The sequence below is a fragment of the Chaetodon auriga genome, chromosome 12, assembly GCF_051107435.1.
Source record: "Chaetodon auriga isolate fChaAug3 chromosome 12, fChaAug3.hap1, whole genome shotgun sequence".
NCBI classification, from domain to species: Eukaryota; Metazoa; Chordata; class Actinopteri; order Chaetodontiformes; family Chaetodontidae; genus Chaetodon; species Chaetodon auriga.
In genome coordinates, this window is record NC_135085.1 from 13061046 (window position 1) to 13080889 (window position 19844).

General features: G+C 44.7%; 1 protein-coding gene across 2 annotated transcripts; it reads left to right on the top strand.

Moving 5' to 3' along the window:
• The first annotated feature begins 467 nt into the window (after positions 1–467).
• Positions 468–18590, top strand: LOC143329136 (paired box protein Pax-3-like). Of its 2 annotated transcripts, none has more exons than XM_076744889.1 (9): positions 468–820; positions 1497–1732; positions 2136–2265; positions 2475–2618; positions 11436–11635; positions 12236–12401; positions 12527–12747; positions 16121–16384; positions 17500–18590. In XM_076744889.1, exons 1-9 carry the CDS (start codon positions 736–738, stop codon positions 17515–17517), a joined length of 1464 nt encoding a protein of 487 aa, XP_076601004.1. In that variant the 5' UTR covers positions 468–735; the 3' UTR covers positions 17518–18590. The 2 variants fall into 2 exon arrangements, with proteins under 2 accessions (XP_076601004.1, XP_076601003.1); XM_076744888.1 differs by having other exon boundaries at positions 609–820; positions 12524–12747; positions 17500–17631.
• Positions 18591–19844: the final 1254 nt, after the last annotated feature.

Genomic DNA, 19844 nt, shown 5'->3' on the forward strand with positions numbered 1-19844 from the left:
ACATTTCAGACAGTATTTATAAGCTCCTAATTTTTAATATTTTCCATCACAGAGCAGTCGTTCGTAGTTGTCGGTGCTCTCTATAATCAGCCTCCACATTTCTCTTCACTGACTCACATCATTCAATTTTCTTCTCCCATCTCTCTCGCGGTGTCCTGATGTCTCACCTAGATCATGAGGAGCATGACACACACTTCAGCAGAGGCATGATCAGGCCTTCATTGATTTGGAATAATTAAAAGTTGCGCACTTAGTGAAAAAGTTTCTTGCGCAGCAGCAGCAGCTTGTGACACGCACGACAAGCTGACCTCGTGAGGTCAATCCAGACAGAAGGGAGCCCCTGCTGTCCAATCACAAAGCTCCCCGAGCTCCTGAACGTCCGGGTCTTTGACCAATCAGGAGGCGCAGCGCGGAGTCAGAGGGGACAGCGAGCATAGATAAAATGTTTGCCTTCCATCCATCCTCTCAAACCATCCTCTCAATCCTCGCAGGACTGTTAACAACCTGCCTTTTGATTTCAACTCTCACCTCAGCACACAGCCGGAGGACAGCGGGCAGCAGCGCTCCTGAGGGACTCCGTTTTCTCTGCAACCTGTTACTCAAGGAGAAAGGGAGGCTGCACGGTAGAGAAGGCGAAGCACTGCAGCAAAAAACAAAGGAGGCTGTGAGGGGATTAAAAGTGACAAGCAAACGGCAGCTTCGCTCGAGGTGTTACCTGACACAAAGTCAGGGATCATGACAGCGCTTGCAGGAGGTTTACCGAGAATGATGAGACCAACTCCTCACCAGAACTACCCGCGGGGAGGATACTCTCTGGAAGGTAAGACGGAGGGCCGCCACCAGTTGCTGCTCACAAGCGCAAGGAAAATTCAACTTTTAATGAAGTGCGCCAAAGTTGACAAAGTCGTGTTGCGAAACGCTTTAAACCTGCAAAAAATGTGAGAGTAAACGACTCATTTAAGTTTCTGTTAGAGGCCTGAGTTTTAAATGTCCTTTTATGCAAAACTATATATTTATAAAAAAAAAAAAACTATTCCGGGTTTCAGGTCTACAATTCCAGCGGCAACAGGACGTGCTGTTTTGATTTTTATGTGATTTATTTAGGCTACTTGGGAATTATTTTTTATTATCTACTTGTTTATTTCTCACTTTATCGAATTGGTTGGGAGAGACACGATTGACAATTGTCGGAAAGAAGAAAAATATTTGGCTTTCTCGTGCCAATAGTAGAAAATTTCTACTTCTTTTACGACAATTCAGAACTGAATATTTAAAATGAACAATGTGTATTCACACCGCTTGCATTGCAGTTAAGTCTTTGATTTTCCACATTTGATTGCGCTTTAGAAGTCTACCTGTTTCTTTATAATATCCAGCAACGGTTTTCCTGACAGATTATTAATTCTCATCACTAAGAATTAAAGTTTGTTTTTAATATAAAAACACATCGTTTGTGAGTATCCAGCTGTAACTAACTCCCCTGCGCTGCTGTCCAGTGTCCACGCCGTTAGGACAGGGTCGGGTCAACCAGCTCGGTGGTGTCTTCATAAACGGCAGACCTCTCCCCAACCATATCCGCCATAAAATCGTGGAGATGGCGCATCACGGTGTCCGACCGTGTGTCATCTCCCGTCAGCTGCGGGTGTCCCACGGCTGCGTCTCCAAAATCCTCTGCCGGTACCAGGAGACAGGCTCCATCAGGCCGGGGGCCATCGGAGGCAGCAAGCCAAAGGTGAGAGATGAAGTTCTGCTAAATTCACGACAAGCAATTTAGACGGAAATCAAGCAGTGAAATTCAGATTTATGATTTAAATTCCTTAAAAATCTTATTTTAAAAGGGAGCAACATCCACTGCTCTGACTTAATACTTTGTATGTTAAAACTAAAATCAAAGTCACGCAGTTCAAAGAGAATTATTATTATTATTACTATCATTATTATTTTAAAGTCTGTTGGAGATAAATTGTGACTTGATAAAGTTTGAAGATCTTCCTGTAAGATCAACAATTTTCTTTTCGATCACTGTGACGCGAATTCAGTCCTCCAACTTCTTAAATTCAGAAAATAACTTGTCTGTCTCGTCTTTGAATCTTAAAAAACAAAAAACAAAAACAAACTCCTTCCTCTCATCAAAGCAAACCGCTTCTCCGGAGGTGGACAAGAAGATCGAGGAGTACAAGAGAGAAAACCCGGGCATGTTCAGCTGGGAGATCAGGGACAAATTACTGAAAGACGGAGTCTGCGACAGGAACAGCGTTCCCTCAGGTAGGCGAGCGTCTCTGGGCCTGCGGGGAGAAGAGAGATACCAGGGGGTGTTTCATTAGAAATAAAAACCAAAACACTTCAATCAGACAGAGTTTAAATGCTTCTCCATTCGGCTGTTTATGAACACCAGTCGTACATGTTTCCATATCCAGTACAACTTCTCCTTCCAGATATATTTAATACTTCTTCATCCTGTTTTTGTTTCTCAGTGAGCGCCATCAGTCGCATCGTGCGGTCTAAATTCGGCGGGGCTGGTGACGATGAAGAGGAGGATGATGAAGTGGTGAAGAGGGAGATGGAGGAAAGCGAACCACGGACAAAACACAGCATCGATGGCATCCTGGGAGACAGATGTGAGTGCAGCGTTATGATTTTATCCATCTTCGCTTTACAAGCAAAAAATGTTACAGCCTGCATCCGGACATGGTGGTGAATGGTTGATTTTTCTTCGTCGGCGTCAACATAATAATAAATAATATAATAATAACAATATGATAAGAACAATAATACTGCGATTATGTCATTTTATTCATGCCAGCTGTTTTTAGTTCACCCGCACTGGAAAGTTAAAAGCACTGAAGTTGCAGTGCTTACACATGAGGTCAGGCTTTCTGAGATTTAACAAGTGTGCAGAGAATTTTATTTAAGTGGATAATCAAACATTTATCTAACTTCCAAGCCTGAGAATTTCTTTCTTTTTCTTTTTTTTCTTTTTCCTTTTTTTTTTTTAAACCCACAATCGGACACTTGAGGATGAACTTCAGGGGACAAAGCAGGGAGAGTCCATTGAGCCTCACACCTCAGTTTGAGGAGCACAAAAGCCAAACTCCAGTGAGCGGCTCAGTGGTGTACAAAAAGACGCCAGGGCCTTTCAAATCGCGCAGAGAAAGGGAGAAAAAAGTGCGCTGACAAAAGGCCCGGAGAAGACATTATGAACCCGCAATGAGCGATGAATTATTCAGGGACACCAATGGGCCCAGTGCGACCTGGTTTATAGACTGCTCAAAAAAAAAAAAAAAGTGCCAGTTTGGGATCTTTACGCACTGTTTACGGGTTGTCACTCAGGAAAAAATAAATAAATGAAACAAGCGGGCAAAGAGAGTTTGGGCAAACACCTGTTGATTTACGACCTGTTGGGGTCTGAGGAGCGCGTTGCCGCAAAAGGTTGCTGTTGGAGACATAATGGAGTCTATAGTTAATTATTGATGACTAGACTTGTAGAAACAGCGGCAGTGTTTTGGCACTATCGTGTATTGACGCGCAGATTTTTTTTTTCTTTTATTCAATGTTGTGGGTTTTGTTAGATATATTTTTATTGCTCAGCTTAAACAGATAAAGACCACAGAAAGATAAAATAAATATTGAGGTAACGCATTTGGCGGCTTTTTTTTTTTTTTTTTTTTTTTGCCTTAAGTGTGTTAGATTCACGTTCGGCCTTGCGCTATCCAACTGAACGGTGCCGTTGCTGTCGCGCACGGAGCTTTTGTCACAGTCTTTGCGCAATGAGCGTGACGCCTTCAGCCAGCGAGCGCAGGGAAACCCTTCTCTTCTCTCCACTAGATTAAACCCAAACCTTTTATTTCTCTTCACTTTCATCTCAGACAAAGTCCGCCCCTTTCCTTTCCGCCTAGGGCGCACACATTCATGCGGTATCTGCGGGCACTTCCCTCTCCCTCTTCCAGGCGAGACACATCCTTAAAACTCGTTTCTAAAATCAATAAACAAAGAGATAAATACATTTAGCACAGAGGATTCAAACTAGAAACCATCAGAATAATCAGAAAATTGGGATACATCATTGCTACTTAAATTAATCGAATTTTAAAAATAAGATAAACTTTAAGAGTGTGTTTGATACAACTCTCATACAACGCGTGCTGTCCCCAAAAAAATGACACTTGTGCCATATATTTAATTGATACTTTTCGGCAGGTGTGAATCTCTGGAGAGAAAACAAATAACATTAGCTACTTCACATCAAATAGGCGATATCCTACATGCAAACAGCTCTGAGGCACTTTCCCCTATTGATATACAGAACAGCACTATTTCATTCTTGTGTCTCTTTGTGGAAGTAGTTGTTGTTTTTCTCTTTTATAGCTTCTTCATTAGAATGTGAAAAGGCTGGTTTGGGGACTGAGAGAGTGTCTTCTGGCCAAATATTGATTAAGTAGGTGTTTGCAGAGGCTATTGTTATGGCGGAGAGAGGCCTGTTGCTCTCTGCCCCTTTCTTCTCTACCACTATTGTTGGCTTTCCTTAAGTGCTAAGATCAAAGCTGACTCATTTAGATTTATTTGTCTGGGAAAAGGACTGCTAAGGTTTGTGGGATAAAGTATACTCGGCAGCCCCGGGTCTGCATGGCATTAGCAAGTGGCTGGAACATTGTGGGAAGGATGTTTGCTGGAATGAATCCGACGATCAGTTGTTTATATCTCCTTTAACTGCTGAGTTATGGAGGTGGAATTCACTCCAGTGTGCAAAAGTTAAACAACATGCATGGTTGAGCTGCAGGTTGAGATGCACCGGAAAGATTTTTTTTTTTTTTTTGGTGCCATTTATCACATTTGCCCATAAAACAGGAGTATATCTGACTCAGTGTATCTCTGGTAATTCACTTTAAACTGCAAGATTGAGCAATGCAGCGGTGCAAAGAATTTGTTTTTCCCATGAGTAGCGCAGAATTAATTGATAGCATCCTTTCCTCTATTTATTACTGTTAGCACTTTAGCCTCATTTAACTAATTAAAGTAACCAAAGTCCTGAAAGAGGGGTAGCCACTCTTGCGGGATCCATTTATAGCAGTGGGGGTGACGGGGAGAAAGAAGAAGAAGAAAAAGAAAGCTCAGAAATACAAACAGTCAAAGGGATAACTTTTCTTTAAAGGGAGTCCTGTGGTGCCAAATTGAATGAGCCCAGTTCTTTCAAATCTGCCATGGTGAACGCAGTCAACATGTAATAATTGGTTTCATTGAGGTGCATTCCAACAATCTGCTGCCATTCTCCTGCCTCTATTGTCCGGAGGCAGGCAAATAGCCAGAGGGACAGGAGGAATCAAGTGCTGACAAAACATGAAAGATTTAGCTGCTTTTGTCAAAGGAGCTGAGTAGGACTTTGTTTGTGTAAATAAACTGGGTTACTGGCTCCCCGTGACTTTGGCATGGATTTGGAGAGAGGGAAATTTAGGGAGTAAGGGGAGCAGAAAGATCATATTTGTGTTCGAGAGTTTACCTTATTTTAAAGCAGCTCGGGTGCGATACGGCTCAAAAGCCATGGAAAAGGGGGAAACGATGGCGGTAGCAAGCTTCCATGTGCAGCTGCCACGTCCGAGTCATCTAATCCAATTTTCAAAGTTCAAAACTTATATTCTCATGAGACTTTTCAGAGTACAAACAGATACATTTCTCTCGCACACGGGGAGCAAAAGAAACTGAGCAGCACGACAACAATCTGCAACTGTAAACAGAGAGAGAGAGAGAGATATTTGAATTTCCAGAACTCGTGTCTTTGTTTGGGGTCCTTGCATTTCCACGGTGAATGAGTTAAAGATTGGAGGTTTAGAGGAGACCGTGTCCGCTAGTCACAGGAGACAGAAAGCCTCAATGCAACCAGAGGAATGTCTGCTACAGCCACATTTCCATTTTCCTCTCAGGGGCTGGATAATGGAGAAATTTATATGTGGGCCTCACTCTATGTTTTCCTCTGTTAATAGTGCTTCTAATGCTAGCTTACCCCTGTGGACTGCTGGGCAAAAACAAGGCAAACTTCAAAATATATTTGTGCCCTTGAGAGGTTTAGATAGATAGATAGATAGATAGATAGATAGATAGATAGATAGATAGATAGATAGATAGATAGATAGGGAGAAGACTCAACACTTTTACGTTCTGTGTTGGCATGATTCTCAAGACTCCCTCTTTCTCATAAAAGAAAGAAAAAATCCACACTGGCTGATCTGCAACTGAATGCAGACTCTATGCTTCATTAAAGCCTCTTTCTCTGTTGGCACCCACATTGTGATCCTCCAATATTAATTCAAAGGACAATTAATGAATGCAGGCCAACTTTGAAGTAATAGGCTGGGGTCCTGCCCCGAGCCGGCCCCTCGGCGCTGATGTACTCTCCACATTCTCCCCACTAACCCCAGAGACACTGTGAAGTGACTGAAAGAGAAGCAATGAGCAATGGAAGGTCAAGGAGAGGAGCCCCAGTAGAAAAAGAACTCTCTATTTCCTTGGAAGTATTAGCCAAGCAAAACTCTGTGATGGGGAGGATAAAGGAGTGTGAGGAGAAAAGGGTCGGGGGCGAGGGGACTCTGCAAAGAGGAGCACAAAGGGATAGTTAATTGAGTAAAGCCAGACAGCGTTGTCAATCACTTAACTTTGTTTAGCCTCAGTTTTTGTGGAGCTGTTTCATCCAGCACATTGCACATTATGGACACGCCAGCACAACTCTGTTGCTGTTTTGATTAATGTCTTTTATTCCCCCTGTGAACAAAGAAATCCACTAAAAAAAAAGAACAGAAATATAAGATTTTAAAAAAAAATATATGTAAGAGATTCAAGAGAGGTTGAAAATGTGCAGATGTCATAAAACCAAAAGAAATACACAGCGAGTGAGTGTTTATAGGAATGCCATGATGGCCTCTCTCTCTGCTGAGGGAAGTTTTGTTGCAGGGTCAGCGGTGAGGCCGTCTCCACTGCAGCGCTGCGCAGTAGCTGTGAAAAGGTCAGGGGCTAACCGAGGGTCACTTGACTGTTAAAACTATCAGGCCCCAGGAAAAGGAGGTTACAATAATGTTTGGGAAAAGATGACAACTGGCTGACTCCCTAATATCAGATCGTTGAATCAGTTTTGACTAACCCTCACTTCAAGGTGCATAGACTTTGATCCGCTGCGTGGCTTGAGGCACAGGCTTTGCTGTTACGTGGAGGGAGTGTGTTGGTTTTTCCGAACGAGCCGATTGGTTTGGTTGTCTGTCTGGACTAAACGAGGCCGGGCTGAGGTGGATCTGTGCTGGTTAGCCTCCCTTTGACTGGAACGTGTGGCAGACTGGCCTGTTGCTTTGTCCCTGCGTGGGTTCTGTGCCGTTGCTTTGTCCCTGCCCCGAGGGTGGAAATGCCACCGTGAAACTGTCACCTAACTACACCGCAGTGGAACTAAATAATAACCACCACACACTGGGCACACATAATAGCCATGAAGGTCCATTTGTGGCTTTTTGTCACTTCACCAATATTAGACAGAGATACATCTTTCAAAGTCATATCGCTAGCTATTTCTTTGTCCGTTGAGTGCCAACCTCCTGCGCTTATTCACTCCATTTTTTTCTATCCATCACATCATCATCTCCCTCTCTCTTTCTCTCCGTCCACCCCCCTCTTTTCCCAGGCAGCTGCCGGTTCCTGGGGGCTCTTTAGCAAGTCAAGTGAGCAGCCCACTCACTCCCATTTTTCCCTTAACTGTTAACCCCAGCTGAGCCCATAAGCTGTCAGTTAACTATTCTTTTCCTCCAGTGCATCTGCTCGCTCTGGCTCTATGTGGCACGCCACTATTTTATTCAGTGGCCCAATCGCGCTGTGCTCTGTGGCCTGAAAGGGCCAGATCTACTTCCCTGGGCAAATAACTAGTTCATTTGTCTCTTCTTCCCTTTGTTTTGTGTTGTGAACACATGTCACCAGCTCAATTACCTTCTCTATTAACAGCCCCTGGAGGAAGGGCTAGCCAGCCCCTACCAAGGCGAGACTATAAACCGCCACATATGCTCCGCTTCTCTTTCTCTTTCTCACTGAGCCTCTTCATCCCTTCCTTTCTCTTCCTTCTCCACATTCCTTGCTTCTTTCCCTTCCTTGCTTTGATATGTATTTTAATTTTCTCCGCTCTTTCCACCCCATTCACTTTTTAGCAATTTCAAGCTACGAGTGTAAATTTGTGCGCACATGTTGGCACGTTCATGCATGCGTTCGCCTGTGCATGTCTCTTTATATTAACATCTTTTGAATGGATGCGAGGGGGGTGAATTCTTGGCATGGCGAGCCCTGGCCGATGTAGACTATGCAGTAAAGAAGAGCAGAGAAAAGAAGAGTCTTTTTTCCTGCAGTTGGACCTGCTGCAGGTGAAGCTAATGGGACTGGACGTTCCCCAAGTTCACATCTGTGACCCTCTGGAGTTTATCTCCCCTGCCTGTCAGTCTCCTCTCTTGATCAATAAATGGTTCTGTTTACTTGGAGTGGTCGGGCCGTTGCACTGTCCTGCTCCTGCCGATGTTTGAGTTTGTGTGTGTATGTGTGTGCGCACACAACTGTAAATGCGTTTGCTTAATTTAATTTCTGAGTCTCTGATCAGGGAAAGGCACCTGTTGAATTCACTTGTTGAATACATGAAAGCGAACACCGCCCCCCAAATGATTTTAAATAAATGATCCACCATCCGCTCCACTATCTAAACTAGCTTGCTGTTAATTTACTAACCAATATTTTACTTTGTTTTAAAAGGTCTGTTTTATGGATGGTTCTCCAGTAGCTCCAATTTCCGCTTGAGGGATAATAATCTATCTTTCTATTAAGACTCTTGTCAGAGCCACAGCCAAACTGTGAGCAGCTATGGAGTAGTTTCAGCTCCCTGGTGCTTTAGCTGCAGCGTAAAATTTGATTTGGGTGTTTAAGTAAGGAGGTCGAGGCCTCCCTTTGTGTGTCTGGTATCCTCTTCTGCTGTTTGTTGCGGGGAATGTGTGGGAACAGCCTTCTCTGGGTCCGCTTCTGCGTCGGCGTGCCTTAAAATCGATCCATAGCTGTGTGAGATGTGGATGCAGTGACGGGTGAGCACAGAGAAAGAGAAGCGAAGTGAGTGGATGAGAGGGAAAGGACAGCTCCACTTTTAAGAATGACCAGCACCCCCTTCTCCCCAGCTTGTCACCCCACACCCCTTCCCCTGCATCTTCTTCAGGTGCCTTCAGCCTCCCATCTCCTCTCCATGTCAACCTCTTCAACTCCCCCATCCCCCAGCTCTGTGCCCCTCAAGCCATGGAGGGAGGGGATGAAGGGGTGCTCCCCTGCTGTGCCCCTCCACAGCCCCCAGTGGCCCTTCTCTGGACCCCTTTGTGCCCCCCCCTTCTCCCTCCCACCCTTCATTCCCCCACTCAGCCCCTGGCCCTACAGCCCCCATCTCACCCTACAGCCCCCCACCCCACTCCCCTGCTGGGCAGGTGACAGGCCCCTGAATGCGGGCCCAGGCGTCCCTGATGGCTCCTACAGATGGAGCGTGGTAATCGGCCCAATAGAGCCCTGCCACAGGCTTTTCCCTGCTAAGATACAAAGGCTTGGCCACATCACTTCCAAAAAAAAAAAAAAAAAAAAAAGACATAGACTGAGAGAGGAAGAGAGCAAAAGAGAAAGTGCAAGCCAGAGGATGACAAAAGCAACACTGTCATTTGCCATTAAGGGAGCGTCTGTGACGGAGTGTTTTCTCTGTAGTTACTAATAATAAAAACGGAGGAGAAAAAGAGAGGGAAAGACAGAAATAAAGGGGCGAAGGAGGAGAGTTCCACCCCCACCCAGCAGTTAACATGAGTTACAGTGCCAATGGGGAGCTTTCTCCTCTGAGGAGTTTTATGAGCCCTCCTTCCCTCCCTCAGGAATCTTTTCGTTTCTGCGCCGTCATTGGTTCTCTGTCTTTTTCTTTCTTTCTCTGTTCCTCCGTCATTAAAATGGTAATGACATTGCATGTTACTGAGCTTGCTTTTTCTTGCAGTGTTCTCCTTTAGTGTTGCTTATGTGCTGATTAATGGAAGTGGCACTTAGTAATCTCAACAATATTGATGTTTAAAAAAAGTGTTTATAGGTGAAGTATCGAGTTTTACTTTCATGCTGTGTGGCCTTCTCCTTATGCCTGTTGTATTATAAAATTTGCTCCAACTGGTCTCAGGCCACATCCTTACCTAAACAAACCCTATCTAAAGCTCATAGTGCCTGTTCCAGGAGTATTTAAGCATCCAGCCAATCCTCTGTGAGCCTTTATGCCAGCGTGGCGCCCTTGGTTCAAATGTAATAAAGAGCTCTTCTCAGCATCAGAATCTTGTGTGCTGGCGGTCCGGAGCGCAGCAGCATTCCCAGGGAGCAAATCCATGTGTAATGCCTGGTCAGACACACACTGGCAACCGGCACAAACATTTCCTGCTTGGCTCCAGAGGCTCCAGAGGCAAGGGGAGATCCCTGCTACCCCCCTCCCATGTCTGACTTGGCACTTTTTAATTAAAGCTTTAAATCTGGAGGGCAGAGGGAGAATGAGCAGTCTGGGGAAACAGACAAACCTCAGTCCTCTGCTGAGGGCTTTCTGCTGCTTACACCTGTCTCTCTCTGCTTTTGAGTCCCTTGTTTCTTCTCTCACATTTTAGGTGTCTGAGTATCAAAAAGGTGCAGTGAACCTTCCTCACAAGGTTTAAGAGGCCTCTCTGGGGTGGATTTGGGAGTGGATTCCAGCTCTTTCTGTCTTGTGTCCATCTGTGTTTGACACATTGTCATGGACTGCGTTCATTGAGCAAAGGCCGAGACGCAGCAGATGCATGTTTTTGAGTGTGCATATGACTGAGAAAGAGATGAGGGATTGCAGACATGTAATAGAGGACAAAGACAGGCTGTCACGCTAGTTTGTGGAGCCTAATCATTATTTAATAGATGGGTAACCTCCCCCAGAAACGCAGCAATGCTCCTCTGTCTCTCGTCTCAAGCCTTCATTGATTCCCTTCTTCTGCTGAATTAGACCCCAATAGCTGTCTCCCAGTTACCCAGTTGCTCTCGCCTGCCCTCAACTGAACAAACAGATTAAGAAGCACCTGCAAAAGGCTGCCTACTCTTCACTATGGGACCCTATCGGCATAGCGCACAGCATGGCTAAGACTGGGAGAGACACAGTGTCCCACGGAATAGATGCCCTGGAGGGATCTAGTCCTCTTTAATCCATGTTCAAGCAGCTTCTGGCTTTTGATCCCCTCGGGAACCACTGAGGAGTTTAAGGGAGCAGGAGGACAATCCAAAGTTGCTCTGTACCATGTGTCATACTCAGCATAATCTACTGTCTCGGATCCGTCTATTGTACCCTAGCTTAATAAGTTTCATTCATCAGTCTGACTCTGAATGTTGAAGTGACGAAGTCTGTTTGTCTTTTGCAATTCTAGCCAGTCACTCGGACGAGGGCTCCGACGTGGACTCAGAGCCGGGGCTGCCCCTGAAGAGGAAGCAGCGTCGCAGTCGGACCACATTCACGGCGGAGCAGCTGGAGGAGCTGGAGAGGGCCTTCGAACGCACGCACTACCCCGACATCTACACACGGGAGGAGCTGGCTCAGCGGGCCAAACTGACGGAGGCTCGGGTTCAGGTTAGACACACGCACAGACACACTCCTCAACCTCAAAGTGCCGGAGACTCAATCTTGACAGGAGAGCAGTTTGTCACGGATGTGTGTCATGTGGGCGTTAAATTGCCTTGGGATGTTGCCATACATTCCTTAGAGCCATTAGAAATTTGCCCCCGTGTCTGACCCCCATTCTCCACATACACAGACACGGCAGATACACTGCAGCCACTGTGTATGAAGACAGATTCTCATTTTTGTCAGACTCTCTGCAAAAGAGGTTATGTCAAGATCCCAAAATAGATTCCTGATTCAGATCGTGTGCTAATATAGGCTTTAACAGCTGTAACAGCCCTCTGGCGTTTGCCTCTGAACCCTGTGACTTGCGGTAGCACACAAAGATGTAATGTCTGTGGTTTCACTGCACGCTCCAGATGTTAAGATCTCTATCAGTTCAGCTCCCTGTAATGGGTCAGCAAGGACTCAGGCACACACACACACACATGCGCACATATACATTCACAAGCACATACACTCACAAATACAGATGACCTTATATGTACTGTGCAAGTGAACTTACTCTATTGGATTAGCAGATAAATAAACACTCTGTTCGTCTCTCAGGTGTGGTTCAGCAACAGAAGAGCCCGGTGGAGGAAGCAAGCAGGCGCCAGTCAACTGATGGCGTTTAACCACCTCATCCCAGGTGGTTTCCCTCCCTCAGCTATGTCAGGCCTGCAGCCGTATCAGCTGTCTGACAGCCCCTACACACCTACTTCTATAGCGCAAGGTGGGTTCAGCAGAACACATCTAAACAAGCCTTAGATGCGTGCTTTAGAATTATAGCATTGAGTAATGCTCTTGCAAATTTGCTGACAAAATGGGATTTTAAGCAGCGTGTATTATTCTCAGCAGCATCCGAGCAGCCCAGTACAGTCCACCGGCCGCAGCCCCTGCCCCCCACCAGCGTTCACCAGAGCGGGCTCAGCTCGTCAGCAGGGTCCCAGGATGGGAGCGCCGCGTACTGCCTGTCCTCTGGACGCCACAGCTTCTCAGGATACTCGGACAGCTTTGTGACCCCAACGGGACACGCCAACGCTGTCAACCCCACCATCAGCAACAGCCTCTCACCTCAGGTTCGTCTCCACATGCGTTATTAGAATAGATCATAGAAACGCACAAAACCAATGAATTTCTGCAAACCTATGTACACGCATAAATTCTATCTCAAACAAATACACACACACACCTATCCACACACATATGTTATCATACCAGGAAACAGGACACAAGAATTTCTTCATGCCGTTTCTGAGACGCACCATATGGACGGATAATGATACACACAAACACATCCTGTCCGTGTGTGACCTAGGAGGTGCCATTGCAGTGACATTGATGAAAACCTTGTTAGGCTAAGAAACATGGTAGCTTTTCATTTTTGTTTATCCTGCTGGGTCGTTTGATGAATTTAAAATGTGGCAAACGCAAGTCTTTGGGGAGGGAAAAAGGACCAGAGATGAGGAAGGATGTATGGATGTCGGACGATGACACAAATCAAAACTGAAAAGACAATTATGGTCGATTACACAGTCATCAGTGTCCATCAGTGGCTCCCTACCAGCCCAGAAGATGGACTAACAGGCGGAAAACGAGCTTTTAACCGCCACAAAGGGTGGCCGGCCCGTATGCAATGCATGCTGGGTACTAATTCCCATGAGAGGGAATCTCAGACTCCTGTCAGGCACAGATAAAAAACTGCCTCAGGCACGTTGGTTACTATGTGAATGCCTGAGGATATATATATATTGGGAAAAAGAAACAGATCTTTGTTGTGCCTGCCAGGGCGCGTGGTCAGAAAGTGGTCGGTGGCACCATTGTGGCTGAAGGTATAATTGACTGCTTTGATATATGAGCTCTTGTTGTGGACCAGAATTTGTCATTCCCTCCTTAAAACCAGCCACATTTACTTTTAAAACATCAGTCTTTGGAGATTTTTATTTTCACCGGACAGATAAAAGTACAGAGCGACAGAGCAGGTGTCAGCAGCGGATCAGTAGTTGTGATCTTTGCTAACTCCGCTAACTCATAATTTGCACTTCAGTTAAAGACTTTGTTGAAGCATAGCTGGTATGCTCCTGTAACTGAGCACACACATGGGTGTGAGTTCACACACCCACAGGGTCACCGAGTGACTTTACCTCCAATAAAGAGGCCAAAGGTGCCATAGCCTCGTGGATGGTTTCAGCATTAACCTTAGCGGGCAGCTCCGTACAGAATGGACGTCTCATCTCATGCCTGGAATGTTTTCTCAGTCTGGAATTGCAATCACAGAATGTTCCAGTGTCTTAATTGATTGGAATGAAGTAATCTATCCCCTTGTAACAGAGTGTGTAATTTATGCAAATGACTCACTTTGTTGGCTAATTTGTTTTAATTCATGTATTCATTGCAGCTGTTTGAATGTATATTGCAATACAGTTTCCCCTATTTCGGATGAGGATAGAATTAATTCCCTGATTTTAACTTAATAAGAGGGAGGAAATGAGAATTGATTAAATTCTATGACATTGATAGTTAATACACGAAGACCTCTCTGCACTTCGAAAACTTCCCGGCTTCAATTTTCACAGATAGCTTCACAGCTTGGTCCATTTTCTCTTTAAATCCTCCCTGGATTTATCAGGTTATCTGAACTCCAAATCTGTCTATAAAAGATACACTACTCTATCTACTATTCTGTATCCATCAGGAGATTCAGAGGTTCAGTTAACTCCAGATATGGTCACATTAGAGCGCCGGGGAGTTTTGATATGGATAAGGTTTACTTTAGATAGGTGATATTCTTGTCTGAGCAGTTAGCTCTGTATTCAGAGCTCCAGTCGGGCCAGCGGTTTCCCCGTGGTGCGGGATCTCTGGCGTCTCACTGCTGATCTGGTGCATACCAAAGGAACCCTTTCTCACCAAGGGAGCGAGCGGCCAGGATTTGCACCCCCCCGAGACCTAATCCCCGGAACAACCTCAGAACAGACACCATCAGGAACTGCTGCTGTTTCAGCTGCAGACAGAGAGCGCATGGACGCATGAGCGCGTAGACAGACACAGACCCTCTGATACAAGCATGTACTCACAAATACATACCACACCAACTACTGCTGTGGCTGGACTGTTACGGAGGTACGGCTAAACACCACTGGATGACCAAACAAAAGCTTTGCATGGAGCCACCAGAAAGTTAATTAATTCAATCCTTTAATGAATAGTAGAGATTCTAAAGGGAGAGGAGATGTTTAACTATTTTAAGGCACCATGAAGATTTGTGGGCAACTGAATTGAATTAGTATTTTCTGGCACCTTAGACATACTCATGTTTTTGTGGAACAGACGTTTGTGTTTTACAGTATCCTTAGCAGTAAGAGAAGTAATGGTTTGGTGGTGGGCTGCGTTGATGTGTTCGTCAGATGTGTTAGGTCAGATCGCTCTGACAAACCAACTGTAAATTACATACATTAAAGACACATGAGGTTGAGGAGGTTGCCTCGGTGTGTGTACATGTGCGTGCGTGTGTGCCAGCTGGCTGTCAGTTGGGTCTTTCCAGCTTATTTTCAGCATGTTTGCTTTTGCGTCCTGCTTTAGCTCTGCTTTCTCCTACATGGACTGTAACTCTCGTTCTCTCTTTAACTTCACTTCTTTAGACATTTTCACGACTTGGCTTCTCACGCAAACCTACGTGCAGCTGTTCACGATGTATCACTGATACCCCTACACCCCTGACATCAGAGCAAAAAACGCTTATATTACAAATGAGCGTGCACATGCGCACACACCTACTGTTAAATACACAATTCCACACGTAGGAGAGGTAGCGCTCACACACATACCCAAACACACCCCTCCCCTCATTCCCACGTACCCTTTGGCCTCTTCACCCCGGCCTCACAGGACACGGTGATTTTAGGGCATCAAGAGAAAGTGAGAGAGGAAAAGAGACAATAAGAGAAACCGCTTTGCTCTGAGGAGGCCCAACACATCAATGGGTGCATACAAATCTGACTGAATTCTTGCTGCTTAAAACAAATCACATTCTCAAAAGTCTATTGTTTAAATATTTCTCTTGTATTACAACCATCCAAAGTCAGCTCTTTATTCCTTTTCTATCTGTTCCGCTTGTGACTCAGAGCAGGGAAAGTGAAAAAATATCCTCTGCATCATAAATTTGACAGGACAACTCCAACAGAAACCACTGGTTGGCTAAACGGTTGAACTTTTTAGCCACCATCAGCTCTGCAATCAGTCAAGCAGAGTAAAGGGAAACCACATGCGTGAGGGAAGCCAGTAATAATGTTTTTCTGACAATGAACAAGGAGAGAGGCCTCCGCTTTAGCCCACCTGAGCGGAAAGGAACAGTGAATTGAAAGGTGTAAAAAAAAAAAAAAACTGGATTTGTGTCTTGTCTATTTGATTCTGTTCTATTCTAATCGCTCATTCTTCCTCCATGTGTCGCCTCAGGTAATGGGCCTGCTGAACCCAGGTGGAGTGCCACATCAGTCCCAGAGCGACTTTGCCCTCTCCCCGCTGACCGGAGGCCTGGAGCCTAACGGCGGCATGGCTGCCAGCTGTCATGGTTCTCAGCGTCTGGAGGCACTGCCAGGCCTGACCAGTATGCCCACCCTGCCCAGTACCCAGTCTTACTGCCCACCTTCCTACACCTCCCCAGCTTACGGCATGGACCACCATCCATCCTACCAGTACGGACAGTACAGTCAGAGCAAGGTATGCATGAAATAGTGTTTACTGACCTGGTGTTTTCATACTGATTTAGGGATGTTTAGAGACTTTAATTTCCAAATTTGAAGTTAAATTATCTGTAATTGATGAGAGGTTAGGTCCCTACGCTGATTTAGTTTATATTTTCAAACCCACATTAATTGTGCAGACCCCTCTGATGAGCGAGCTTCTCAAATCACCCTGTGCTGCGCTGAACATGTATGTCAGAGAGCGCGAGTGGCCAGGTTGCCTCAGTTTACATTACCATCATCAAGCTAGCCACGTGGCCTGATGCAGAGGCATGTCCAGGTCTTATCCCGGCGCTCACATTTTTCACTCGCTGTCCTTTCGTGACCCCGTGTGATGAGCTTGCCCATCGAACCCTCAGTGTAGCTCACCTAGCCATGTAATGACCCCTGTGTAACAAAGATAGCCGCCCAAATGAAAGGAGCCACTTCCCAAAGCGTGTTTGACAGGAGGGAGGGGAGAGCGCGGGCCGCAGCGGTGCGTTGTTGAGGCTGATCTGAGGTACACTACCACATGTTGACTGGCCCATCAGTGGCAACATCTTGATGTCATTAATTTAGCCAGTCCTGAGCGAGACTCACATGTAGCTGTTGGGGGTTTGGTGAAATGTGTGTGTGTCCATGTGTATATGTGAGCACAGGCAGGTATGCGTGTGTGTGTGTAAAAGGAGGGCAAGGGGCTCTTTAACAGGGGGTGATTATGGCCCTTGGCAGGCCAGGATTAGAACCATGTGTCCCACTGGAGGTCAGATTTAGAGTTGTTATTGATCAGTGGAGCAGAGCCAGAGATCCAGGTTAAGGCTCAGTCTCAGGCTGGTTTTACTGACCACATTAGGTTCAAAGAATGTCGAAAGAGATTGCCAAAGCTCTTCACCTGTTTTTGGAGTTTTATTATTTAACCTAGGACCCCAGTTTCCACTCTCACCTGCTCTCATCTGCTCTTAAACGCCTCTTCCTTCTTTCACAGTGCTTTCACCTCTCATTTAACTTCCCATTTCACACTTTTTGCTGATGCTGACCATCAGAAGATTGAAGCAGTTTAAGCTGAATAAAATGAAAAGACTCGTCTTAACCCTCCTTGTCTTTTCTCCCCAGGTGCCTTTCATTATATGAAACCCTCAACATGGCCGGAACAGGAGGCTTCCCGGCCAGTCTGACATTCATCGCCAGAGAACACCCCCAGCCCCGAGGACAGCGAGAGAGAGGGTGCGTGGGGTGAAGGGGTTTTTCTCCCTCAGCACGGGGGAAACAGTTGAGATGGAGGTGTAGTGATGGCGATGGAGGGGGTTCACTGGAATAATTAGGACCAAAGGCGCAGCCTCTCCTGTTACCTGGCAATCGCTTTGCTTGTGCGTCACGTCATGCTCCAAGGAGCGAAACACGATTTGTTGTCCTTGCTTAAAGAGGAAAAGAAGAGGGGAAGGGAACGGGCAGTAAATACATTCAAGATTGTGTATTTGATTTTTGTAATATGTGGCAGAGATGCAAGCTGAGGCCCCCTGTGCTTCTTCTCTTCATCACAATGTCTTAGGAAAATAATATTTACTGTACATTGATGTGATTCTTGTATAAGACATTGCAGATGAATTTGTGACTACACCGGGAGAACCAGCAGAGACGTGTGAATGGAGGCGGAGTGGAGTCATAGTGAAACCACTGCAACCCAAAGAAAGTGCAATACAGTCGTACCTCATGTGATGTAAATTAACACGGATCAAATGCCCCTGATTATACCCTCAAAAAATATGCTCTCTCTCGTTTTAACGTCACTCATTTTGGGTTGTGTGCATTGACCAATCAGGGGAAATCATCAAGCGATGAAAAATAGCAAGCGTAGTCGTGACGTCATGAAGCCAAAAAATTCTCTGCCAGTGAATACATTATTCAGTTTGACAGTTAATTTTATTCTTTTTTTTTTTTTGCATGTGTTAAATTAGTTTTCACCAGGAACTTGCAAACATTAGTTCCATTTCTTATTTATTTAGCATTGCTCAAGTGTTATGTCTCTTCTGTGCGTCTTGTATTAAGTGCTCCTAAGTGCTTATAAGTAAGTCTTACACTATTATACATGTTTTTTTCTTTTGTATAATTTTCATTTACATTTGCGTAAAATGATTTTGTTGAAAGAAGTTTTGTGTACAATACAGCACTATTTACTATTTATAATAAACTGTATGAAAATGCAGAAGGTTGTGACTTTGAGTGGGTGTCTTTCACTGGATACCAGGGCCGTAGATACTATTGAGGAGACTGAGGTCAATCATGTTTTTTTTTTTTTTTTTAAGCAACTTATGAGAAGTTTACATTCTATATTACAAACTTACACATGAACGGTACTTTACAAGATAATTCTAGCATTTTTACACCCGGCATGTTTATGTTAATTTTAGGCCAACATAAATAATAAATATAGCCTTAAAGACTTAAACATTTATTCTTGGAAGTGTGGAGAAGGCTTTTAAACTCCATTCAGACCTTCATGTTAGGAAATTAAATTTAGAAAATGTATAATTGATAATTAAATTGATTGAATTGAGTGATTATTGTCTAGTCAAACCTGTCTGAGAGTAGTGAGGAGCCCTCGGTATTTCTAAAATCCTGTCGACAGCCCTGTGCTTTACTTCATCAGTTAACTGGAGAGTCTTTCTTTCTTTCTTTCTTTCTTTCTTTGCATTTTAATCCATCTGTTATTACCTTCTATCTAAATCCAGATCAGCATAAGGATGCGAATTAAGGAATCCTACTCTGGCAAAGGCGTGACCTGCCATACTCTGCCTCTGATTGGCTTAGCCTGGTGATTACATTTCTCTCATAGTCCTCGCTGATGGTGGATAAAAGAGATGTGAAGCCACATCCAATACACATCCAGTCACAATGTAACACTGAACAGCAGTGTCGACAGATGTTTGCGTTCTTATCAGATGATAATGCATATTCATTTTTAACTGTGGGGTCTAACTGTTAATACCTGCTTTGTGTTGTTTATATGGCACTCATGCGCTCATTCTTTCATTCATTGATGAATAAATATCTTTATATGCTTAGAGCCATCATCTCCCCTCTGGTTCATTTGACTGAACATTAGCAGGGTCTGATGGATCAATGGCAGTCCATCCACTGATCTTTGAAAGGGGAGCTCTGGACTTGTTGTGTTGTGTCACGGCTTAGCGCTATTTCAATCATTTTAAATACAGTGTTGATTCTGTTCAAGGCATGGAATTAAATTATTACAGCAAGTGTCACGTTGTGATTGGACTGTTAGCTGCCTTCACATCTCTTTCATCCACCAAAGTGACTGGCATGTCTACACTTTCACTGGATCTTGTTACAGTTAATAATTTTGAGCTGTTAAGAAAGTTTATGTTTTTTACTCACTCTGTACAACTAGGTTGCTGCCTATACTGTCATAAATGAGTTGTATTTAGAAGAAATTATTAAGG